Source organism: Protopterus annectens, chromosome 10.part0, assembly GCF_019279795.1.
Source record: "Protopterus annectens isolate FY-2018-M chromosome 10.part0, PAN1.0, whole genome shotgun sequence".
Taxonomy (NCBI): domain Eukaryota; kingdom Metazoa; phylum Chordata; order Ceratodontiformes; family Protopteridae; genus Protopterus; species Protopterus annectens.
The window spans coordinates 1,374,540,205-1,374,567,699 of NC_056744.1; the positions used below are offsets into that span (position 1 = coordinate 1,374,540,205).

Sequence of the window (27,495 nt, forward strand, 5' to 3'; positions counted from 1 at the left end):
AATATTTACCCAGAGATATTTGTGATCTGAGAGGGCTGAGACATTATGCTTATTCTCCCAAAACAGCTTCATGATATGTTGGCTTACCAATAGGTAATCAAGGCAAGAAGCAGTGCCCACCTGGTGGCCTATACCATACCTCTCAACAGTGCTGACATTCTTGGTATTTCCTGCTTTTGAGGGTGAAATAACAGGGTGCCATAAATTTCCAAGTGGCCTCTTTAAATCCTGATTTTTTTTTTTATTTACAAATTTTCATTACTGTTAGTTATTGAAGTTGTTTATGCAGGGTAGAGCAACACTAATCATTCTGTCCAGTTTCAGACAGCTTGGAAACAGGTACAAAGAGTTACAAAATAATTACATAGTAATGCCATATTTACATAATAAAATTTAAGCAGTGGTGGTTACAACAATTATACAAGTATATATACAAACATTATTATTTAAAATGGAAAGAGACTCGAGTGTGGCAAATGACATTTACAGAATAAGAAAGTAAAAAGCTAATGGAAGTGAAAACAGCTGAGAACTTTCTTATTGCAAAAATATATAGAAATCTTTAATTTTTTCCTGTAGCTTATGCTGAAAAGTGCTCCGTTTTGAAAGTTTGAAGTACCGGTTTTACTCCATGATTGACAAAGCAAATAACTTTAATTAACAGGTCTGTTGAAGAAGTAAATTTTCTACCAGAAAGGGTTACCAACAAAAGACAGAGCAGGTGGCAGCACACATAGAGCAGTGTTAAAACTTGACAGACTTTCTCATAAAATGGGACCGAAAGCGAAATAAATCAGAATATTGTCAAGAACCATAACAAAAGCTGCATTTGCTCCAGGTATTAAGTTATATCAGTTCATTTTTCAATACTGTTTGTATCAAACTTAATTAAGTTTTCTGAGCTGTCAGCTGTAAGGCACACCTGTTGCTAGGCAATGAATATTTCAGTTCCATTTTGGTGTGTTGACTGGCTGGGACTCAAATTGTGATTTGTAGCAGTCTAATTTAATAGGTATGTATATCAGCTTGTGTGTTTGTGTGTGTGTGTGTGTGTGTGTGTGTGTGTGTGTGTGTGTGTGTGTGTGTGTGTGTGTAGGGATGTGACCAGATTTTGTACTTACACAGACTCTTTACTGTCCTCCACTCAAACCAGAATTTAAAAAATGGTCACGAATTTCAAAATGTTGCCCCCCATCAGTTAAGAAAAGTACACATAATTTTAGATAAACGTGGCTTACTCATAGAAAGTGCTGAACATGGCTAAAATGTTTTATTGGGTTTTCCCTGAGATTTGTGAACTGCAGTCAATCAAGAGTGACAATGTCGACTTGCAGTTTTCAAAGAGGTAGTTGTGCAAACCCAAATACATCGACTACACTACATCGAATGGGTAGAGTAGTTCGAATATTTGAGTTTGGAATTTTGAGTGGAGATTGCGGTTCACTGATGAACAGGGATTTGATATATTTCCTCACTGTAACGTGATCTCGGAGTTGGTATAAATAATTAATGTACCTTTGACTGTAGAGTGCAATGATACGTTAATGTGCATAGCATGGGTGACTGATGTCACCTCCTGCTATGTCAAATACATCGAACTACAGTTGTCAATGTATTCATTTTCACCTTGGTTGCTGTTTCGAAATTCTGAATTCAGCATTTCAGTTCAACATTTTGAATGGTCAAGTGAAGTGAATTCAGAATTTCAATAGTAAACTGTTTTATTGTCATACTGCTCAGTGGCATAGCTAGGGGAGGTAAGAGGGGCAGTCCACCCCTGGCAGCACTTTTGGGACTATCACATTTAATTTAAATGATACTGTTTTGTTTTTAAGGGCATTGTTCTTCTTTAAGAACAGATACCTGTCACATCTCTGCATTCTCACAATGTCCTGTTCTTCCACCCGCAGATTTGAATGTTTAATTTGTTTGCTTTGCTGTTTGCTGTTCACCTGTTCAGAGAATAGGTCTTCTTTTCCACCCGCAGATTTGAATGTTCAATCTATTTGCTGTTCACCGAATAATTTGTGTTTAATCAATCTGTTTGCCATTCACAATTTGCAGCAGTTGTGTTTAATCTGCTTCACTTACTGTCTCTCTCTCTCTGTTTGTGTGTGTGTGTGTGTGTGTGTGTGTGTGTGTGTGTGTGTGTGTGTGTGTGTGTGTGTGTGTGTGTGTGTGTGTGTGTGTGTGTGTGTGTGTGTGTGTGTGTGCTTCGCTTACTCTGTTGAATGTTCAACCTGTTTGCTGTTCACCGAATAATGCCATTCACAATTTGCTGCAGCAGTTGTGTTTAATTTGCTTTGCTTACTGTGTGTGTATGCGTGCGTGTGTGTGTGTGTGTGTGTGTGTGTGTGTGTGTGTGTGTGTGTGTGTGTGTGTGTGTGTGTGTGTGTGTGTGTGTGTGTGTGTGTGTGTGTGTGTGTGTGTGTGTGTGTGTGTGTGTGTGTGTGTGTGTGTGTGTGTGTGTGTGTGTGTGTGTGTGTGTGTGTGTGTGTGTGTGTGTGTGTGTGTGTAGAGTAGGACAAGCATGGATCTAAACATACACCAAGGTACTAGTACTGTATAGCTGTATTAAATATGCAGCAGTAACTAGCCAGCATTTCTGCACTTTACTAATCTTCTTGGGGCTGCAAAAAATGAAATACTGTTTTCTTTTCCAAAGGTCATTGTAAGTCCTATTATTCCAGATCACTTGAATATCTTAAACAGATTAACTGAAAGCTTTTCTAGAGGATGCTGAGAGATTTATATGCAGGCTTTACAGCCAGATGATTAGTATAAAAAATGTTATTTATGTTTAGGAAAGAGTAGAAGAGCACAAAAGCACAAATATTGAATTGGAGTGCACCTAACATGAACACCTAAGGTACACCAATGGAGACTGTAAGTGGTTAACAGAAAATGTTGCAGGCCAATGCCATGCAGGTATCGTTGCACAGATAACCATGTGAATCAGTTTAGCTTAGTCTCTTTAACATTATACATTGGCTCAAAAATGTGTTTCTGGTGCTGCATAGAATCAAAATACACTATCCAAATTTCTGAGTGAGACAGTCACTAAGTCACTGCATTACGGCCTTTTCAAAAGTCCCATTGATTCTTTGTGAGGAGCTCACTGGTGTCTCAGAAGGACATTCACTGATGTGATATAGTTATTTTCAGTATATAACAAAATTTACAGAGCAATGAGGTTGGTCTGTGTGATTCCATGTGTTGCGAATGCCCCGGTTTGTGAGGTTCCATGGCTCAGGAAAGGGATCTGGACTTGAGATAAATGTACATTATGCATTGCAAAGGAAAGTTGATGAAAGATGTTCTAGGATCATTTGAGCAGAGTCCATCATATCAGCTAAGGAAAAGCTAGCTTCCTGAGTGAGATCTATTAATCTCCTAAGATGGAGGTTAAGTCAAGCAAGTGTGCACAGGTGCCTGGTAGAGACCCCATTGTTATGTTATTGTACAGCTGACTGAGAAGAAGAAAGAGTGGAATTATATCCTTTACCTTTTGTACTGTAGGATTCTCAGCTAGCCCTCTTAGTTAACGTCTATTCATTAAATGAAACACAACAATCTTTTATTTAATATTGTGCTCTTACCATTCACAAAACAACTCTGAATAGGAGTAGAATTTTAGGGAATTTGAGAGTCATAAGGACAGTTGCTGGTGACTTTCTCAGAGGATGCAGTTTTTTCCTAACCATTTTAAATAAACTGCACTTGCAGACTGAAGCAGAAACTCTTAAATATTTTTATCAAGAAGAGTACTGAGAAAAAAAACAAAGCATTAGAGATATGACAAGACTGCAAAGCTAGCAGAGTAGCAATTTAATTAGGGTGACAAAACAGAAATAAGTATATTGTCACACTTTCAAGAGTGCCCTGTTTATAATAAGAATAAATAGGTAGTAAGGAAGCATAGGTCATAGGAAGTAACTAAGCATAGCTTCCACAGTCATTTGAACAAGGTACTAGTAGTACGTGTGCAGTGACTACAGTCAAAAGAATAGGCAGAGGAAAACACACTTTCCACATAAGAGCAATTAGTCCTGTATTATCACGCTAGAAGATGAAAGCAAAAACTCTTTATACTAAAGTCTGAGATACTGCCTATATATTGAAGTGTAGTTGTTAGAATTCATTTGATTTTTTTTATACAAATTATATTTATATTAATTTTATGAGTGTAGCAATTAATTTAAATTTTATAGCAGAAAATTGCATTTTAGTTTTATACACATTTAAAGTTTGAAACAGGTTCAGATGTTAATATAAATAAAACACTATTGTTCTGGTTATCTTTCATATTATTTAATATCTTGTCTGTTTTTCAATTTGTGTTTGAATGCTATTATCCCACAATTCCATTGGAGTGGGCTGGGTTACATAAGTATGCATGCAAATTTATGTTAATCAGCATACCAATTTTTGGCCAGTTGTATCTACTTTTCATGGGCCTTTGTCCAGATTTTTTTATTCCAAGTTGAGAGGAGTGGGCTGTACAAGTATATTACTTTCATTCCAGATGCAAAACACTCCAAGTGTTAACAAGTTGAAGATCCTTTAAAAAGTTTTTAAGGTCTAGGACTTTTTTTCCTGAACTACCTCAAAGAGAACCTATCTATGACTGGGTTAAAAGCCACATTAAAATCACCCCCAACAATAACAGTGAGATATAGTTCCCCCATGTCTAAAAGGGCAGTAGTAAATTGTGAGAAACTCTCAGGATTGCTGTCAATAGGGCCATAAAAGCAGCCTAACAGAATTGTGCCCATCATCATTCTCACCTTACCTATTAACCACCTTCCCGCAGGTCCTTTGGACATTGTCAGCATTGCCTAGTTTAACCTGTTGTGAACTAGGATGGTTGCCTCTGTCTGCACACAGTTCGAGATCCCCACCCCATCCATTATTTAAAAAAATGGTAAAAAACTCAGTTTTAATTTTGCTTTCTGAAGAAAAAGTAAACCAACCTTCTTGTCTTCTCAAATCTGAAAGCATGCCTGCTGTTTAATAGCTGTGAAAAGGCCACTAACATTCTAGGAAATACCCAGAACCACCTCAGTCTTGGATACTTCCCTTAAGTCTGTTATGGTCAGAAAATTTTAACTGGAAGAAGGAACAGTCAATCTAAGGCAATTGTGAGAAGAAACACAACCACCTGAGGGCACATGCCAGGGGAAGCTACAGAGTTAGCAACACTAGGATCTAGTCTTAAACATGTAACAAAACACTGTAAATTCTTAAATAACCAGTGGAGTAGATCATACATCAAACCCCAAAACAGTCTCATAACATACAAGAGAAGCTCACAAAGGAAAATCAGTAATTATATACAGTTATAAACTTTTGTATAAGCAACCCATTCTGGGTGTCACTATGGTTAGATCTACCAGTGGCATCTACACAGCCGTACAACAACCAGAAGAGGAAAACAGCCAAGTGCACATCAATCTTCAGACTAATAGTGCCTTCAAGTAGGTGATGATCCAGTGGTAATGTTTGTTACAGCACTCACAACAGGCTGTCTGCCTTGTACTCTATCTATTTGGTCTATCTCCACCAGAGTGGGATTCGAGGTGAGAAACCGCTCTCATGTTCCTCCTTTTTCTATGTCAGCTAAGGATGCAAGCCTGTTCTTGGTGGCTAGGAGCAGTCCTGGCTGGGGGTTTTATGTTTCCATACTGCTGCTGATTTGTCCACAGAGGGGTTTTGCCAAGAGAGCTAGGGGTAAAAGTGGATGTTCTTTTGGTTTCCTTACCCTTACACCAAATCTCCATATGTGTTGAAAGCTCTTTACAATTTTCCACCAAAAGCAGTTGTGATGCTGCAGTAATAAAAGTTTCCACTTTATCCAGGAGATCAGACATTGTGATTTGGCCAGCTAAATTCATGACCGATGTGGTCAGAGTCTGCAGTTGACAGGATGCAACCATATCTTGTAGCTTTTTATGTATTGTACCATTGTTTTCATCTTCATGGAGAGAGCATTGTTATAATCTGTGGAAACTCTAACTGGTGACCCAGATCTGGTGAAATTGTTCCCAATTTGTCTGATGCTGTAGTCCAGGAAGTGAACAACAAAATGCCTAGGCACATTGTAGATTTTATTTTTCATGTGTGCCCTGTGAGCTCTCTTTGCAATGATTGGATGGTGCATTTTCACAATACAAGACAGCTCCTTTTTATAAACAATACTGGATCATCCCCTCTTTCCCTTCTGGCAGAGCAATAAACCATAAATTGTTCTGCTGACTTCTGTTTTTGAGATCTTCTATCCCAGCTTAAGTTTAAGAGACTGCTGCTGCAGCTCAATGTTGTAGAGTGTGTCTCATGGTTACTTCTTCTGAACACTGAACTCTTTATTGTTGCTTCTCCATTGCATCTCAGAGAGTTGCCAACTGCTCATCTTGTCTCACACTGGTCTTTTTCAGTTCCAGAGCAGAGATAATCTTGGAAAACTGACCCTGTAAATCAGTGGCCCCCTCTGGAGTTTGGTCTGTGTGATCGCCATTCTGTTCCTCCGTGTTCCTTGCCACACTGAGGGTGTGAAAATACTCATTCTGTTAAAGGATGGCACTATCCAGCATAAATGACACTAACAGAGACTGGTCAGAACTTCTACTCACTTATACTACCTATAGATAACTTTTCCAAGTTGAAACCTGTACTGATTACTGCCAAAAACAGTTCCCTAACACAAGCTCCTCAAACAGAAGACATGTTTCTGCTGCCTGTTCCAGTGCACACCCCGCCACTTTCCATTAATGTTAATTACATTTAGAACATGCTGCATGTTTTCTTCTATCATATTTAATGTTTCTATCATTTCTATCCCCAGTCCACACATTTATTTGATCAAATATATTTTGTATATTGTGCACTGCTCTACAGATTAGAAAATATTTCAACAATGCCAGTGTAAGCAGTTCTGAACTGTATTTGAATTTTCTTTGTAAGCTGCAGTCAAAATTAAATATATCTATTTTTATATATATATATATATATATATATATATATATATATATATATATATATATATATATATATATATATATATATATATATATATATATAAAGAGAGAGAGAGAGACAGTAGAGTGTCCTTCCATGGTGCAGTCTCTTGTTTCTTTCCTACCTCAAACATGAGCATTTCTATTAACCCAAATGTTTCAAAAGTCAGTTCATAAAAGTCCTCAGACTTCATACAGAAGTCCTCAGACCTCACATGTATTACTGCTGTAATGTCTTTTATACTAAATTCTAAAGGCAAAATGATATTGTCCAAAACATATCTCTTCAAGGAAAAGGCATTCATTGTTTTAATTCTTACACAGTCTTCTTAGCTCCGAGTTGCTCACTTACAGTCTGTTGCTGTATAGTTCTTTATGTTACCACATCTGCTTGTCTTCCAATTCTTACTGCATCAGAACAAGACTGTTTTCATCCCCCATTGCCAATGTGTGCCCTTAAGACTATTTACACCGCAAGCCCAACACGCATCAGTGCTTTATGCTCCTCTGTCTCCAAAATCTACTGCTTTTCCTGTTGAAAATGCCATTTCTTCTAATTCCACATTTATAACATGATCAACTACTTCATTCCAGCTTATTACTTCTGCTCCATTTCTGCTTCATGTTGCTCCAATGAATTCATTAAATCCTGTGTTTGTAATCCACCTCCTTCTAACTCTTTTGCAAGAATTTCTTCATCTCCATTAGTTTCAGTTACCTCTTGTTCTGCTTCTTCCAAAAGACTGCTCCAACTCTCACAGCATCCTCAGTCATGGATTTCTCACAACCAAGTCAGCAGCAGCCTACTCCTGCCAACCATACCTCTTAAGTGTTCCTCATTACAAGGAACGTACCTCATTTGGGGTCTTAAAAAGTTCATGTTCCTTGAAGTACCACATTGAAAGGCTCTGTCACAGATTCAGTGTTAGGCATTTTTTTAACAAATATCCATGTTAAATAGAAAAGAATCATATTAATTCATTAAAAGATCCTTTTTATAAGTAAAACAAGCATATTTTAACTATCCTATGACTTTCCTAGTTGAAGTTCTTAGTAAGCTGTTATTATGTGTTCCACATTTTGCCCATTTGTTTCACATTATGAGGGTTAGTGTTCCTCATTTCAGAGATGGAAGGTTGAGAGCTATGCTGTCAACTAGTGGTCATGATGCAAAACAACAAGATGAAAGACTATGGGAGGTTCCCAGGAGCCCGGGCCAAATTTCTCTTAGTCAGTATAAATAACACCTTGGGCAGTGAGACTCCTCTATTAAAGTGTAAATAAATAACAAAAAAAAAAAAAACAATAAATTTGAGAAATATCTAATCTATATTACATAAAGGATCCATCCACCCACAACTCCTTTTTCCCATTTTTGACACAGGGTTGGGATGTCACTTCAACAAGGATATTAGTTGCAAGTTTGTTATTCTTTTGCTTTCACTTTTCTTCCACATGGATTATAAACTATTATGAACAATAGAAGCATATTTCGGGTGAAAAAGGGCACAGCTGCCCCAGGCTATAGATGTCAGGGCACAGCTGCCCCAGGCTGTAGATGTTAGGAGACAGGATGGGCAGATGCTGATGACCGCTAGTGCAGTACCGATATTCATTTCCATACCAGCTTTTCTAAATGTGAAAATGAATGCTCTTAGGACAGAACCACTTGATTCAACACTTTATGTGTTGCACAGCTTGTAGCAAACTGCTTGCTTTAAATGTAACAAACAGTATGTTATAGTTTTAAAAGTAAACAGACTTGCATTCTGTATGTCCATAGGTAAGGTAGAGAAGCATCAGATTGGGGAGTGGAGTTATTTTTTTTAAGCTTCTCATCTGGGTTCTAAATGGTCCAGCTTTAGCTCTGATGGACAAATTCTAGTCCCGCTATTTCTTCAAAGTACCTTTTATTCAAATATTTAAGACAAATTTCTTTCTGTTGTTGAGTCATTTCTTTATAAAGGTCATAGCTAAACTCATATTACCCTAGGAATGTATTCCCTTTAATACTCTTCATAGTTAACATAAGCTCTTTTAATATGATTTCCTTGTCTAACAAGCATTATCTTCTAACTGTTGAACTTCTTGTACTTCTCCAGACAAATCTTTCCCTTTCTCATATGATTCTATGCTCTTCAACTATCTCTATAATTTGTTCTTTTCTATAACATTTCTTTTCTTTTTCTTACCTAACAAACAATAAATAATTATTTTTCCAAATTTTATTAAATGATTAAGTAATGGATTTATTTTGTCCTTTCTTCATCTCATGACCGTGTTTCATAAAGATATTTTTCATTACGTCTATATTCTTTTTATATGACTCTCTTCTTCTAATAAAGTAAACATAATTGCCAATTTATTTGTCATTATGCAATTGTCTAACAACTTCCTAATCACACCTGCATTCCCATCTTTGTACAGCTCTTTGCATATTTAGATATTTTGGTTTATAATTATCTTTAACTGCCAGCTGCCACAGGCTCCAGTTCTAACAACAGGGTCTTATTTAGTGTAACTTTCATCCAATTATGTCATATTTTTTAAAGCATTCTCATATTTCAGAACCATTTGACCTTTTGCTGGTTGGGATTGTGAAACATCTACTGCCCTCAGCAATCCTGTATGCAGCAGGCTTCATAGTGCATTAGGCAGGACCGACTCAGAGACTGGTGCAGCACCAGAATGTAACACCAGCGCAGTCTCTCTAGTGAATATCATACGCAAATGTGGCAGCTTAGGGGTGTATTCATGTAAATTAACCATGTCCATATCCGCAGAGTCAGGATTACAGCTGTCTGGATTGTGTGTGTGTGTGTGTGTGTGTGTGTGTGTGTGTGTGTGTGTGTGTGTGTGTGTGTGTGTGTGTGTGTGTGTGTGTGTGTGTGTCTGTCTGTATGCTCATAGGTACCTGAGTTGTTGGGGACACTTTTGCATGGTTACCTCTAAACGCTCTAGTGTTTCACTCGGTGGCATGATAATAAGCTGCTAATGAGCTGTTGCTTCATTTGATTTTATCATGTCTCTGATTTACTTCTTAGTGCTGTCATACTGCTGGACTCAATGACACTGACCAAACAGCACAGCTGTAATATGTTTCTGAATGCTGTTTCACCAAATAGTTTCTTTATTTCATAAGTGTCATACCAGCTTACATACAAATAATTCTGAAAAAAAAAATATTTTTTTTTCTAATACTCACAATTGCCTTTATACCAGACCTAAATACAAGTGAATCCAAAATGTGTATGTCTTGTAAATACCAGGATACACTGGAAGTATAACATATAAAATATACAGGTTTATTGTCTCAAGCAAAACAGAAAATAAAGCAATAGCCAACTTGACTTTGTAGATCCAGGTATAATACATGTAGCTAAGGTTGTTATCTATGATTCACAGCTCACATGCATTCCTCAGTACACAGACTGTCTATAAAATAGAAATTCATGACTGCAAGCCTCTCCTGGCTCCAGCTTTCCCTAACTGTAAGTAAATATTACCACAAAGTTCTCTCTACAGTTGATCTTCCAGATGTTGAAGTAACTGGTTTATATCTTTCAGGCAACCTCCATGTATGCATTGCTGATTGTCAGTTAAAACCTTTTTATCTAACTAACTGCTGTGAGAATATTCTCATGGGCCATACTGCAGTACATTGAAAGTTATCTTACACATTTTCCAGTCAACATATTATAGTTTGTACATGAAAATAAGATGACTGAAAACAATTCTTCTGCCCCTAGGACCACAATATCCACCTTCCCTATGCTTCGTCAACCTCTTTGCTTTTCTGCTATACATTAAATATCAGCCTATTAGGACAAATTATGTGTCTGTAATCCGCATTTCAAAACTATACACTTCCTTAATGGAGTCTTTATACTGTTTGCATTCAAATATATAGTTCTAAAGCAAGCCATTCTCTAGCTCACCCTATTTTTTAACATATGTTTATCTGGCAGTTAGCACAGAGGCTTAAGGCAATGAACTGTTAATAAGCTACTTCCTGCGGTAGAGAGTTTGTTTCTCTCAACCTGCTTTGTGACTTTGAACAAGTCACTTAACCAGGTGGCATTTTGAGACAATTGAGAAAACTGTGCTAGACTCCTCAATGGTCTCCTGGACTGAATGACTATAACTACCTACAATAATCTTGCAGTTGTACCCATGTCTTCTTTTTGTTATCTTGTCTTCTCAATTCCAAGTTTCAGTTTCAGATGTGAATGCATGACATGTATTGTCTAATACAACAAGGGCTGCATGTGTTGGCCTGCTAATTCTTGTGGTGTATTAACCAAAAGCATAGTTTTATCATTTCTTGTATTTACTGCTTGTTACATTATGATAGTACTTCCATTCATAGCATCTTCCTTTTTTGCACATTAATGGCTATAATGATCCTGTTTTATAACATCACCATCAAATCACACGTATTTTAGCTACTATCTTTGATACAATTAATTTTATTAGTTCTTTTTGGTGCCCCTCTTCCATATTGTTCACAATGATGTTTATTATATTTATAATGTGCTTCATGTCCCCACAAAAGTAACAGTCTTTTGGTTGGCCACTGTGTCACAGAATCTATTTGAAAGCATGCAAAACCAATACAAGTTTAAATGACATAATTTAATGTCCTTTATATCTGAATCCTCATCAGCCTCCCATGCCCAGCCAGTCCATATGGTATACATCCTGATTCTACAGAGTCTCTTAAGTTTAAATGCTTTTGAACATTGCCCTCAAGCAAGTCCAAAACATCCACAAACATAAACATACTGGTTTTAAATTGTGTGAAAACATTTTTTCTAAATTGTGTGAAAACATTTTTTCTTTTTTATAAATGTAAATCTTAGACTAGGTAATAATTTCAAGGATTCTCCTGTTTTTTTCTTTTTTCAAATACAGCAATTAACTGAATTGCACACTTAAAATGTCTTCAAGGTAATGTCTGTTTATGCTTCTTTTTTCAAATATATCGTGAATTGTGCTTGCTTGGCTAAAAAAAGAAAAACAGAAGTTGCATATATTTGTCTCAAACAATATTTCTGTCAAAAAATATCAGTTTTTAGGTAACAGCCTTACTGATGGTCTATCTCTCATGTTCTCTCCCCCCTTCTCTCTTGTTTTCTGTCCCCAATAGAATATTTCTCCTCTCTTTTTTTCCATATTTTCTGTCTCCCTCAACAGTGATCAGATAAGAATGTTTGTATTTTCCTTTCTGCTTCCTTTCACCCTTATATCCCTAACTTCTCCATGTCATCATTCTTGCCCTTCTTGAATGTCCACAGTCATACATGTACATGCTATAGAGATTTTAAGTTTTTTCAGTAACTGGCAAGGAAACATTTCCTTGAATAACAAATGACTGTGTAAGATTCACTGTTCACTTGCCTTAATGCATTTTCAGTGTTTTTGTCACTCTTTTTTTTTCCTTTCTCTTTTCTTTTCTTTTCTCCTTTAGGTCAGATGTGATGGCTCCTCCAGTTCCTCTTTGTTGGCCCATTTATTCCATAAATCAAGAGCCGTACATCCTCAGGACAGGTGTGAGCCATGTGGGACATTCATTCTAGCCTTGATAGCCAAGTCTGTATGTTTGTTCCACAGTGGGAGTCAGTTAACTTGCTGTCCTGCAGAATGATCTATCCCTCACCTAATGGAGAACCCCCTCCCCCATTAGGTGGCTGCCTGTGCCCCTCTCCTACTGCCTTTGACAGGAAGCATACCTCTAGATGCTGACTCTGTTATGTGTTTGTGCACAACTGCAGTGCACATTCACAGGTTCCTGTTATATAGTGCAACACCTAGTATTCCTGCTAGTTATCATCCAGGTGTTTTGTCTGAGCCAACTCCATCCCTGGGTCATCTAACAGTGGCTGCTCACTTCCATCCTCCTCAGCTAGCTCCATGGGTTATAGTCATGACTTTATCCCTGTACACCTCTGGGGCTGGATATAGCCCTCATCCCTCTTGTTAATAATTTCCACCAAAACTTCTCTGGGTAACCCTTCTGTTGCTAAAACAGTTAGGTCCACAGTGTTTGTATAGATTTAATATTGGTCTGTTGTTGTTGTAAATCAATAAACAGGTAAAAAAACATTCCTTCTCCCTTTTTGTCTCCAGCATCCATTCCCCCATTCAAAAGGCAGTAGGATTTATGTCTTCCTACTCACAAATCAGTAGGAATATTTCTATCTTGTCCTAGTGAAATTGTCACACATAATCAGTTTGTCATCTTGAATTTTTGCTGAAAATAGATCACAAAAACAGTTGAACTAATCTGGTCAACAAAACATAAATAAATAAGCAAATAAACTAATTCCACTGTATACCTTCTTTAATTTTAGCATTCCTGATGGGATAGCTGGGTTTTCAGTCAATATTTGTAAAAGAACACCTAAAACCCAGAAGCCAAGATGACAATTTAGGGCTAGAAGTTGGTCATAAAATTGTAAATATCATTGCATTGTATACAATTACCATTAAAAACAAAAAAAAAGTTGACGCCAAATGTTACAAATGGGTATAAAATTTCACTGAGTGACTCTACAGAAAAACAAAAGCATGAGCCTCTGGACAGATAGATGTGGAGTTTTCCCTTAATAGCCTCATTATTTCTGAAGGGAAACCCTCAGCATGGAGATGGAGGTCAACTAACAACCCTATCCTTTCACCTAGAGAACCCCCCATAATGGCGATAAAGGTCAAATTACAAACACACACACACACACACACACACACACACACACACACACACACACACACACATACACACGCGTGCACGTGATCTCACACACACACACACACACACACACACACACACACACACACATATATATATATATATACACACACACACACGCTCACAAAGAAACAAAAGTCTCAGTACTTTTAGAATGATTGAAGTGAAAGGGTCAGTATTATCTGTCATTTCTGAACTGATCACAGGACTTATAGCATGCTGTGTTGGTGTCACTGGAACAACAACAGTCTCTGAACAGATAACAGCCTTGTCCTTTTAGCTAGGAGAACTCTGCACTGCACTCAAAGTCAAACTGTAAACACACACACACACACACACACACACACACAGACACACACACACACACACACACACACACACACACACACACACACACACACACACACACACACACACACACACACACACACACACACACACACACACACACACACAGTCCTCTACTTAGGCACTGTTAAAATGATAGAAGTGAAAGGACAATATTAGCTTTCACTTGGAACACAAACCCAAGAATGTATTAGGCTTCTTAACCTGGCTTCCTTTTACCTTTGACACTGTATCATGCTGTTGCAGGATAATCTGATCTAATCCAGTGTTCTGTGCTCTGGTGTAATGCCTTGAGTGATGCTATACACATGGAATGACATTCCATGCTGACATGTTATTATCCATGTCTGCTTAGAGGAACTGTTGTGGAATGCTGGAAAGTGCTTTTTAATTCTGCTCCTTGCTACACTTCCTTTACGGTACCGGTACCAGTCTACATGCTATCGCCTGCATCTTCCTTTATGGTACTGGTACTAGTCTACATACTGCCCTCTGCATCCTCCCTTTATAGTACTGGTACTAGTGTACATGCTGACATCTGCATCCTCCCTTTATGGTACTGGTACCAGTCTGCATGCTGTCCTCTGCATCCTCCCTTTATGGTACTGGTATTGGTACTAGTATACAGGCTGTCCTCTGCATCCTCCCTTTATGGTACTGGTACTGGTACTAGTATACAGGCTGTCCTCTGCATCCTCCCTTTATGGTACTGGTACTAGTCTGCATGCTGTCCTCTGCATCCTCCCTTTATGGTACTGGTATTGGTACTAGTCTACATGCTATCGCCTGCATCTTCCTTTATGGTACTGGTACTAGTCTACATACTGCCCTCTGCATCCTCCCTTTATAGTACTGGTACTAGTGTACATGCTGTCATCTGCATCCTCCCTTTATGGTACTGGTATTGGTACTAGTATACAGGCTGTCCTCTGCATCCTCCCTTTATGGTACTGGTACTAGTCTACATGCTGTTGTCTGCATCTTCCTTTATGGTACTGGTGCTAGCATACAAGCTGTCCTCTGCATCCTCCCATTATGGTACTGGTACTAGTTTACAGCTGTTGTCTGCATCTTCCGTTATGGTACTGGTACTAGTCTACATACTGTCCTCTGCATCCTCCCTTTATGATCCTCATCTGCATGCTATCCTCTGCATCCTCCCTTTATGGAACTGGTACTAGTCTGCATGCTGTCCTCTGCTTCCTGCCTTTATGGTACCAGTACTAGTCTACATGCTGTCCTCTGCATCCTGCCTTTATGGTACTGGTATTAGTCTACATGCTGTCCTCTGCATCTATTCCTGCACTTTCCACTGCTGCTTTTTTCCTTATTGCCTACTCTCCTACCCTGTATCTGTTATCTGTCTACCTCCTGCTATAAATGTGACAGACATTTATATACAGCATTCATGTCTGCTCCTAAATGTGCACTTTGTAGCAATGTTATCCTGAAAATCACTGCCTTCCTCTCTTTGCTGTTCTCTCTCTGTATTACTGTTGTTAGTTAGGCACTGTTCCCATGTACCTTCTGATGTTTCTTCTTGTATTGTTTATTAGAACAAGTAAGTAGATGAGTAAAAGGTTTACTGAAGTTGTAATGAATAGATGACTCAAGAGACAATAATACAGCAAAATTTGGATGGGTAATTTAGGGAAAATCAGATTTCCTCACACAACAGACAGAAACATTGAACTGGTCCCTTCTAATCAGCAACGAAAGTCAGTTGTTCATCTCCTCACACAATTCATAATTTAAAGTCCTGCACATCATAAACAAATAAAAGTCTATAATAAAATCAGAAGAAAAGGAAAAGTAATGTTTGTATACTAACCAAAAGCAAAGATTAGACACATAACATGAATCCATGCATTTCAACCTCTAAGCACAAGAAATCTGGACAAAGCCAAAAATAATGGGAGAACAAAGGCTCAAAATCATGGACAATTATTAAATGCATTAACTATAAACTTAGAAAGTTACTAAAATACAAGGTTTTAAATCAGCATACATTTTTTGAAGGATATGAAGTATGAAACATAAATGTATGTCATTATTCAGTGACTTTAATCCTCAATGATTTACCAGAAAACCAGAAATTTTATGAGTTACACCAAAAATATGAGGCAAAAATTTGGCTATTCTGTGAAAATCTGGATAGTTGAGAGGCATACATAAGTCTGTACTAGTAGCATATCTCTCAACTTCGTAACTCAAGAAATCTGGACAAGGCCCAACATAATGGAGGGGGTGACAAAGGCACAAAAATCAGGGACAGATTTTAAATATTGCTCTTATAAACTTAGAAAGTTGCTAGAATAACCAGATTTAATAAGGTTTGTGTTGGCATGTATTTTCTGAAGAATATGAAGTCTGAAACTCAAAAGTTTGTCCTTATTTAGTGACTTCAGTCCTCAGTGATTTGCTAGGAAATACACAAGTTTTATTAGGAATAGATCAAAAACATGAGACAAAGTCTGGACATACTGCAAAAATCTGGACAGTTGAGAGGTATGATGTAGCTCTAGAAGTTATATGGAGAATATTTAAACCATCCTCTTGTTAATCAGCAAGAAAAGTTACCTAGCCTTACAACAGAGGAAGTACAAAGTTTGCTCTCTGTTTATCCCTGTTTTATTACAGTGTTATTTTACTTTATTTTTTCTTAAGGTTTTAGAAGTCATTGTTTAGGACCTGGAGTATAAGCAAAAATTTGCAAATTGTATATACAGGAGCCATATTGCATAACAACCCCTGTAAAATGTATATGTCATGCTATGGCAATGCAGTACACAGAACCTTATTCCAGCCCTCTCCCCATTAAAGATATAAGCCATACAATGGAACTGCAAAACATAGTTACACATTCTGTATATGAACATTGTATTTCTGGCAATATATTGGCTCTTTGGGCAGATCATACAGATTTTTAACAATTACCAATATTGCTTTAAATTCTTAATAAAATTAATATACTATAAATGATAATTCACAAAGTTAAAATCTAATATAGTAAAGCACCAATCATAAAATAAAATATGCCAGTTTAACAAACTGTATTCAAGTACACCAATGCAATAGTGTCACAGTATCACCAAAGACATGCAAAGCATGGCTTTGCATCTTGGTATTGTTGTGACAACAGACACCTGCTTTTCTCATGTCTGCTAGGGTGCTGACCTTCTTAAACCCATAGCAGTCTTACTATTTGTTGAAACAGCCTTGACTTGAGTAACACGCACCAGGAGGACAAAACAAAATAAAGCAGAATGTTCTCATCATCTTAATAAAGATGAATAAAGATGAGAGATTTTACTCAAATAGCTAGTGCCTTACAATCACTGCACTCAAATAAATCACAAAACACTTTAAAATAGTATTATAAGCATCTGCTAGAGAGCAGACTTTCTTAAACCCCTGGGATTTTTTCTATTGGCTGAAACAGCCTTTGCTTAAATAACACACACCAGGAAGTTAAAACAGAGTGTTCTCATCTTCCTTATAAAGCTAAGAGATTGCACTCAAATAAAAGTAAAAACAACTGTAGCCTTACAAACAGTGCACTCATATAAACAACACTGCATGATAGTTATCAGACTCAATTTGCCATGCAGCTTTATAACAAGTGTCGGTACCACAGCATGGTAGTTAGTCCCACAGGTGTCCATTCACACCAGTACTGATATTCAGCTTCTTTCTGACCACAGAGGTCCATTCAACAAATAACAGTATGCAGAACTATCAAGTAAGTAACATGGCAGCTGAATCCACAGAGGTTGATTAATTTCAGCAACATCCATTCTCTGCACATAGCGAAGATGACCAACATGAAACCACCACTGCATAAAAAGTCCAATGTACATCCCCATGTTTTCTGTTCTATCAGCTGTTCAGAGATATCGCAGCCCATTTCTCTATTTTCTGGAATGAACTCACCCTGGCCAAGTCGCTAGTCTGGCATCCTTCATTTGTGACATCCTCTTTTTATGGCATTTCTTCCAGGCTTTGTGAGTTATGACCCTTTTGCTCAACTTTGTCTTGACTGTGGGCTTATCAGGAAGACCCTTTAACTCTTCATCTTTCTAGTCTGCTGCTAGGTATATTTGTTGACTCGCATATGCACTTGCATATGTTTCAGACATCACCAGAATGCCTGTGCATGGGGATTCCTTCTCCTGGCTGACATTTATTCCAACTTTTGGGTGTTTATACATGATCTGTAGACCCATGCCAACCTTTGAATGTTTTTACTGTATAACCTTTCTCTTCTTTAACACACGAGTACGGTGTTCCTTGGTACCACAGGCACTTTCTCAGTCTTCTCATCTATTTTTCTAGCATGCTCTGTTTCATTTCACGGTCTCAAATCACTGCTTTCTAGTAGGCTAATCTTTTTCCCATGTGATCTAGCTTCTCCCACTTCTGGCTGGCATGACGTTGTACCTGGCTGTGGTGTATATCCTCATCCCATATACACACTCACTACCTCCTTATATGATCTCATGATAATTACTCTTCTGTACCTGATGGTGGTGGGTGTCCTTATGCCACATACATTCTTGTAGCTCCCTAGGTGATCCAGGTAACATTTCCTTCTCTGAAATATTAGTACTTTTTGCCCTTTGGAAAGCTATGTCATTTCAACCAGTGATCTAGCTTCTCTCTACTGTTAGTTGTCATTTGCATAAGTATCTGCAAGCCAATTTCAGGTGTTATAACCATGGTATTTAATTCCAAATGGTTTCTGTTTCTTTTGCAGTATCCTTGCTTGTAGTTATCTAAGACTTCCTCACAACTGCCATTTTACTTTTGAGAGGATGTAACCTTAGTCTGTTTATTCTAAAAACTGTTTGGTAGTATGTATTAGGCCCCAGTCAAATACTGGTGCTTCCAGACCTCTAAATCTACCTTTGGGGCAAACTTAAAAAGTAAACTTTGGTGACAGTATTTTAAGAATTTCATTCTGTAATGTTGCACCTTTTTTAGAAACAAAACAAAGCCTGCTAAGAATAACATTAACCATATTGCCAGGTTAAGAATATCAGTAACAGAAATCAAAGGGTAGTGTAAGGAAGGTTTATTATTTATGATTTCCACTATTCTTTTTTTCCATCGAAGACCTACACAACCTTGGTGATTTATGTACTTGTAATTCATTTTTTTTAAATATCACTAAATTAATACTATTTTTCTAGGAAACTGTATGTGGCAGGCATGTGACCATTTATTAAAATAACACATTCTATGTCTATGGAACAGAAGGATAGGGACATAAGGACACTAGACAAGTGTTCATGGGGACTATAAGATGCCTACCCATATAAGCATTTAAAACGTCTTGTCATCCTTCTCATGCATTAATAGTACTCACCTCCCAAGTCAAACAGGGCCCATACATGATAACTCTGGTCTGTATCTGTGCCTACCTATACAATCAAAGACTTACCTTAAAGGTAACTAAAATATTACTTTGTTTGACCTTTACTGGAAAATTATTTCAAAAGCTGCGTACAGACTGAATATGGAACCTATCCCATCAGCAAGTCTTGTTTATTTGAAGATGTAGATTTAGGACCCTAGTGTGAGTAGTTGCAGAGGCACTAGTTTTTAATGAAATAGGAGTTTGAATAGTATTAGGTTTTTCATGTCTCAAAAAGTGAAACTTTGGTCACCTCAGAGAAACTGATAGACTTCAAAATGTAAGGAAGTTTGTAATAACCTCGTGGGATACTTGAAGCATTTATAGCCTTTAATTTTCTTGGATATAAATGTTTGGGATCTTTGCAGTTGAGCAATATGTTTGTATTTGTACATATCAAATCATCAAATGAAAGGGAGTTGTTCACATAAACACCTGGGTCTCATATGGCCACACATCTGTCTGAAGGGAGTACCAATTATAATGTATGAGTTGGGAGTTGCTTTTCCGCCAAATGCTACTATACTGCACTTTCTGCATTTAACTGTAGACATTTTTTGGTAAACAAGTTTGTACATATTTCATAATACAATGCTGGAGCTGTTAAGTATCAGTGAGTGAGAAGACATTAGTGCCCCCATTGCAGTCATCAGCAATCTTGTTAAAATATGCATCATTATACTGTTTGCTCTAAGTATTTTAAGACTGGCTGTAAGCCTCATTTTAATCTATATATTTTTTGCAAAAACAACATGAGCACATAATCTTCTAAATCACTAAATGAAGTAAAATATGGAATTTTTAAAAAATGATAGAAGGAATTCAAAGGGAAACTATCAGAAAGATAGATAGAATGAATAGGAAGAAATATGAACAGAGACTAGGGAGAGCTAGAATTATTGTCATTTGAAACCTGAAGAAATGACGTTGTGGAGGAGAACATGCTGCTAGTGCACAATATCAGGTCAGGCAGATGTGAAGTGGTTATTCTGAATAGTAAGGACAGGTGAAGGGAGGAAAGGGATAGTCCGTAGATTGTAGGGACTACTTATTTCCAAAAGAGCTTTATCACAAACAGGGTTATGGAACCATGGAAGGGACTACAGGAACGGATGGTAGTGATGATTTCAGTGAGGCATTCAACAGGGTGTGGGACAGGTAGGCAAAGGATAAGGGGGACAGAGGGATGGCAGAGAGCATGAATGCTAAGACACTTAAAAGTGAAGATGAGTTATGTTTTTTCTGTCGTCAAGGAAATTATGTAACAGAACTTGTTAAAAAGTCAAACAAAGATGCAGTTTAAATAAAATAGCAATGCAACAAAATTAGGAAATTTGAAGTACTTATCTAAACTACTGCTCACTGATCTGATTTTAATATCAACACTTATTAATTCATCTAATTGTTTACACTAGATCTGTAAAAGGAAATGTTGGTTGACGAAAGCTTCATTCAGAAACCGAATAGACATTCCATTGTCAATGGTATTTTTGTAATCAGATTTTTACTTCTGATTTCATTATGATGATAATGTTTGCACTCATTTACTTCAGATGCTTCTACTAACAGATTGATGATGTTAAAATGGCAAATTAAACCACTGTATAATTAATCATTAAAAAAATTCATACATACAGGTTCTCGAGCAAGTTAATGGAGGAACAAGTGGAAAGGAAATTGTGTTGCTGACTGATGGAGAAGACAGTGGAATAAACAATTGTTTTACAGAAGTAAAGGACAGTGGTTCCATTATTCACACAATTTCACTAGGACCGCAAGCTGCTAAGGAACTTGAACAGCTGGCAGACATGACTGGTAGGTTATTTATATATTGATATTTCCTCCTAACCTGGCATAGTATTAATTGCTTATGATTGCTCTGCATTTATCATGATGACTTTCTCAAGCATTGCTTAATATTAGCATCAGTCAGACATATATAAATAAACTTTAGTAACAAGACAGGTCTTGTGTATGCATTGGCTAATGTAAGCATAAAATTAAATGACTTAAAATAAGCAAACATATGCAGAGCCATGACTGAGAAGCTTGTATAGGCAATGGCTACATGCAGAAGACCTGAGAATCAGGCATGGGTGTGGGGTGTGAGATTTTATAGTAATGTCATGTGTAAGATGTTCTCCGTGCCCCTTTATGATTATGGCATCAGTATATATGATGATAACTCTTGCCTTTTATTTGTCACTCCCATGCTCTACCCTACCCACCCATCGTTAAAGAAGCAAGAGTTGACATTGGACACTTGGTTTCATTGTCAATACTATCTGTCTTGGCTGTCAACATCCATGTCCAGAAACAGAGCACCACTGTCTAAGACAGTGCTTCAGCCAGGGAGTTGTTCAACACAGTTCTGTCACTTCCCTTTTCTTTTTTGTTTTGATTACAATACCCCTTTCTCTTCTTTGATCCATTTCTACTAATGGTAATAGCACGGATGCTTCATTTTTGATTCCGTGGGACATTTTGTGTGTCTCAGTTCCAATTCTAATAATGATAAAATTACAGTTGCTTCATACTTGTTTTTGTAGGACATTTTATGTCTCATTGTGCTTTCATAATGCTCTTTCATGCATATTGTTAGTGGAATTTGCCAGAAAAAAAGGCTTTTTAGAACCTGATTAACTTTATCTATTGTAAACCAGAGAAATTAGTTTTATTCTACATTTGGAAAGTTAAAGCAGCACCATTTTGATCTTGAACATTTTGAGATAAGGGTTGATTAATTTATAATAAAGGATCCCACTAGATGATGCTCTGTATAGACTATAGAAGATAATTATTTAAGCAGTTACGCTGGAAGACAGTCTTGTAAAGATATTTCCTTAAGAAATTTGGGCAGCTCATTTACTAAGTCTTATAGGTGGGGGACATGCATTTTTGTACAAAGAGCACTAAGATGCTAAACACTTCAATACAGAAGCAGTAGAGGGTACATGTGAATATTCATTTAAAATGATAGACAAGAAGTAGAAGTCCATAGTATCTGCTCAAGAGTTGTATCTAGCCCCTACATAGGTGTCCTTCAGTTTGCTATATTTATCCATCCTGCATCTCATCCATGCATTTAATGAACCCCTCTGTCATTCTTTGTTCTGTGGTCCTTCTGACAAGCCATACAAGTGCCCTACTACTCTCTCCATGAAGAAGTATATTCTTATAGTTATCCTGATCCTTGCCCCTTCTTCCCTCCACCCACATCGCCTTCTTTCTCTTCAGTTTGTCTTCCAACTATCCCATCCTGGCATCTATAATTCCCATTTACTCATGATGTCAGACCTTCCTCTCCTCCTCCCTCAGAGTGTATGTTTGCAGTTATTATTTTCTTGTAGCCTACATAATTATCTGTGTGCCTTATGAATCACTCATAGGTTCATAGGTTCATAGGTAAGTACTAGGCTAGCTACCCTTGTGGGCCATTTTAAACCTGGCCAGCTTCTCTTTTTGTGCTTGAAATAACTTATCCCATTTGGTTACAGATTAATGTTACCCATCCCATGGTCAATAATTATATATTACCCCTAATGAGAAAAACCGGGGTTATAGCACAGATAATTTGAGGGACTACTTGCAATGGAAAAAGCATTTAGGAGCTGCTTCTGTACATGAGTAGTACAGATTTTCTGTTTCCCATCCATAGATCTAAGTTGCACTTGAAAATGGACAGGGACAAACTTTGTTTTACATGGACGGGAAGTCTGTTCCACAACAGTGGTATCCTCTATAGAATGTGCCTGCCCCTCCAAACCATTCTGTTGATGCTGCAGAAGAGGTTTAGATCTCTAGATTGAGCATTTCTGATGCCATTTGACTTGCTGATGTACAGTAAATCCATCAGTAATGGATTGAGGGATGCCTTATATGCCAGATGCAGGTCATCTGTTAGCAGTTTGTAGGATTCACAACATAGTGACATGGCTTTGAGTCTGTCCATGTAGGGCATATTATTTAGGTCTTATATTCTTTTAATAAGGTAAATACCTAAGATACTGAATATATTGCTTTGAGTCAGTCCATCTACGGCATGTTTATGCCTTGTATCCATTTAATAAGGTATCTCTGTGAGCATTAAAGTTGTTGCATACGTCTGGACAGTTGCATGCCAAAGGGGGCATTATATTCAGTAAATGGCCTAATGAAGGCTGAGTAAAGGGAGGACAATGACATCCCTAGAACTAGATACCATCCCTTTGCTTATAAGATGTGCAATACAGTAAGACATTGTTACAACAGTAGACGCATGTTGGTCAGTAGTTAAGTCACTATCCACATTAGTTCCCAAATCCCAAACAAGTGGGTCAACTCTTAGGGCCATGATTTCAATTTGGTAGTTCCATGGGGTAGATGACTTCTCAAATGATACAATAATGCATTTTTTGACATTTAGTTTCAGACCATAATTTTGATGCCAGCTCTTTATTTGAGAAAAACCTTCCTGCAGGATGGCTAAGTCATTTGGGGATTCAATGACTGCTCCTAGCTTGCAGTCATCTGCAAACGTGGTCAGCCAGAGCTCTTTGGTATTGGCTTTTACTTCAAAAAAGTAGATGCCAAGCAGTAGAGGTCCCAGCACAGAATCCTGGGGGACTGCACTGGTGGCTGGTCTCTTTGTGAAGGTAACTCAGTCACCCTCATCTTTGTTATCTGTGATCGTTAGAGCTACAGGGAATACTCAGGATACAGTGTTAACTGTGCCTTGTATACCAGAGTGATGACTTCTGCATCCCTTCAGTAATCTCCTTCGCTCTACAAACCAGCATTTAGTTGGCTTTTGCCACTGTTACCTCACTTTTTCATTTAAAGTTGGTTCAGGATCCATAGCATAACTTAGGAATAATTTAGACGTACTTTATCTCATTTCCTGGCTTCAATTACCAGTATAGACAGCTTTACCTGTCAGCAGCTAGTACAGATATTCTCAACCAACCAGAGCACTGTAATGCATTTTATAGACTAAATTATTTCCAGAAGGCAATTGTCACCTTTTGTTATATATCTTCTTTGGAGTACCTGGCCTTGGGACTGGCAGAAGATCAGCCCCAGTGAAATACTGGTGCTTCCAGACCTATAAATGTAACTTTGGGGCAAGTTTAAAAGTAAACATTGGTAACATTCTTTTAAGAACTTCATTCTGTAATATTGTACCCTTTTTAAATTATTATTGGAGAAACAAAACATTTCCTGCAGAGAATAACATTAATCATATTAGCAGATTAATACATAACATTCAGCAAGATAAACACAGCTGATAGTCTTTAATAAAACAATAAATGATAAAAACAGATCCAACTAAGAGTGGCCATTCACCGCCACCCACAGAATCGAGAAAGAACTATTGATCTGTCAATCCTTTCCGTGTCTGGGCCGGGTGAGTTCCCGTGTTTGAAAGTCAGAGGTTCAAAGATGATCAGATAAAGTCGTAGACCCAACCATAAATTATGTCGACTAGCGATCCAGTGGTGTTATTCCCATGACCCGCCGGGGACCTTCCGGGAAACCAAAGTCTTTGGGTTCCTGGGAGAATATGGTTGCAAAGCTGAAACTTAAAGGAATTGATGGAAGGGCACTGCCAGGAGTGGAGCCTGCAGCTTAATTTGACCCAACACAGTTTGCAGTTTTGGCCTTTATCAGTTGTTGGAACTGTTTTGTTTAATATTAGCAGATTAAGAATATTAGTTACAGAAATCAAAAGATAGTGTAAAGAAGTTTTGATTTCCAGTCTTGCTTTTTTCCATCTCAGACATACACAGCCTTGGTAATTTATGTACTTGTAATTAATTTCGTTTTCTAAATATCACTGAATTAATACTATTTTTCTGGGAAACTGTACATGGTAGGCATGTCGGCTTTATTAAAATGACACATTCTATGTCTGCAGAACATAGGGACATAAGGACAGTAGGCAAGTGATCACAGGGACTATAAGATGCCTATTTATTTAACATTTGTTTACCAGGAAAGTTCGACTGGGACAGAGCCTACTTTCAGCAGGCTAACTCCTGGAAAGTTTTGCATCGAGGCACTAGATAATAAACTACTTTTGGCTCTGAATCATTGATCTTGCTTTTCTTATTGTTGCTAGTTGCATGGACTACTTTCAGCAGAGGCCTAGGAAGAAATGCTCCAGATGTGTGTGTTTGGAACGTGGAAGGAAAACAGAAGACCCGGAGGAAATCCACACAAACACAGGGAAGACATGCAGACTCGCTACAAAAGACACCACAGCCAAGAATCAAACCAGAGAACCACTTGCTGTAGGGCAACAACGCTAACTGCTGCACCACTGCACCTAGGCATATAAGCATGTAAAACTTCTTGTCTCCCTTCTCATGCACTTAATAGTGTTCATCTCCCAAATCAAATAGGGCCATACGTGTTAACTCTGAATCTGTGCATACCTATATAATCAAAGACTTTCCTTAAAGGTAGCTAAAGTATTACTTTGTTTGACCTTTACTTGTAACTTATTTCAAATGCTGGGTACAGACTGAGTATGGAACCTACCCCTCCATTAAGTCTTGTTTATTTGAAGGAGTAGATGTAAGATGCATTAGTGATTTCAGAACACTAGTGTTTCAATGAAATTGGAGGCTAAGTAATACTAGGTTTTTCATGGCTCAAAAAGTGAAACTTGAGTCACCTCAGTGAAACTGATAGACTTCAAAATGTAAGGACGGTTGTCCTAATCTCTTGGGATACTTCTAGGATTTATGGCCTTTAATTTTCTTGGATAGAAATGTTTGGGATCTTTGCAATGGACCAATATGCTTGTATTTGTACATACCAAAGGGAATTCTGTATTCAGTGATGAATATAATAAGGGTAGATTGCAGAAGTATGATGACTCCATGGGTTATGATGACTTTCTTTTGGAAATTAATTGGGATACAAAGAAGGATGTTTTGATGGTGGTGGAAACATGATCATCAAATCAAAGAAAGTTGTTCACATAAGCACCTGGGTCTCACATGGCCACGCATCTTTCTAAAGAGAGTACCAATTATAATGTATGAGTTGGGAGCAGCTTTTCCACCAAATGCTATTATACTGCACTTTTTTGCATTTAACTGGAAAACATTGTTTGGCAAACAAGTATATACATATTTCATACTGCAATGCTGGAGCTGTTTAGTGTCAGCGAGTGAGAGGATATTAGTGCCCACATTGCAGTCATCAGCAATCTTGTTAAAATATACATCCTTATACTGTTCATGCTAAGTATTTTAAAACTGTCTGTAAGCCTAATTTTAATCCATATAATTTTTGTAGAAAGTAAAAAATAGTGTCCAAACAAACAACCCTACTGTTTGTATAATAACAGTGAGGTAAGGAAAACATATTGGATAGCAGAATTGTGTGCACATGTTTTGCCTGGTTTAAATGCCTTCATTTCTCTTAAACTTGTTTTTAAGGCTCGTAGACTTTGATTAGCAGTGTTATAAATACATCTTTTTGTATGTACCAAGTTTAATAGTCGTGCAACTTTATATATATACATTTTTACGTTTTATTATTTTAACAAATTACTACTTTTGTGTATAAGGTGTATATTATTGCGCATTTTATGAAGAGTTTATTTTTAAAGCATTAGGAAGTGACATCAGATGTCTTAATGTTTTCGGGAAGTTACATTTGCTTTCTTGATATGCTGAGCTTTTTGACTGGTTTATATCATTTTGAAATGAGTATATATATCTATATGTATGTTTTTGGGAAACGGTAGGAGCTGATGAAGGAAATTATTTTCTGAAAGTGCTTATCCTGTCTCTAATAAATAGTTTTATGCTTTTTGTCATGATGACCCTACTGTTGATTGTTTGGATACTTATGAAAGTTATCATCATTGGTCTTTACTAATAAGGTGAGATGTTAAGCATTCTGCATAGATCATGGGAGTAAGTTAAGACACTTTTGCAAGTTTAACCAGTTCTGAGAAGGCAAATTATACTTTT

The 27,495-nt window shown here is 37.4% G+C and overlaps 1 protein-coding gene across 1 annotated transcript in view; it reads left to right on the forward strand.

Annotated features, from left to right (window-relative positions):
- LOC122814283 (calcium-activated chloride channel regulator 1-like) overlaps nucleotides 1-27,495 on the forward strand; it is a 2,127,707-nt gene that overhangs the window by 721,144 nt on the left and 1,379,068 nt on the right. Inside the window, exon 9 of the mRNA XM_044086873.1 lies at nucleotides 21,163-21,340. Coding sequence (XP_043942808.1) covers nucleotides 21,163-21,340 — 178 coding nt within the window. The remainder of the gene's footprint in view (nucleotides 1-21,162; nucleotides 21,341-27,495) is intronic.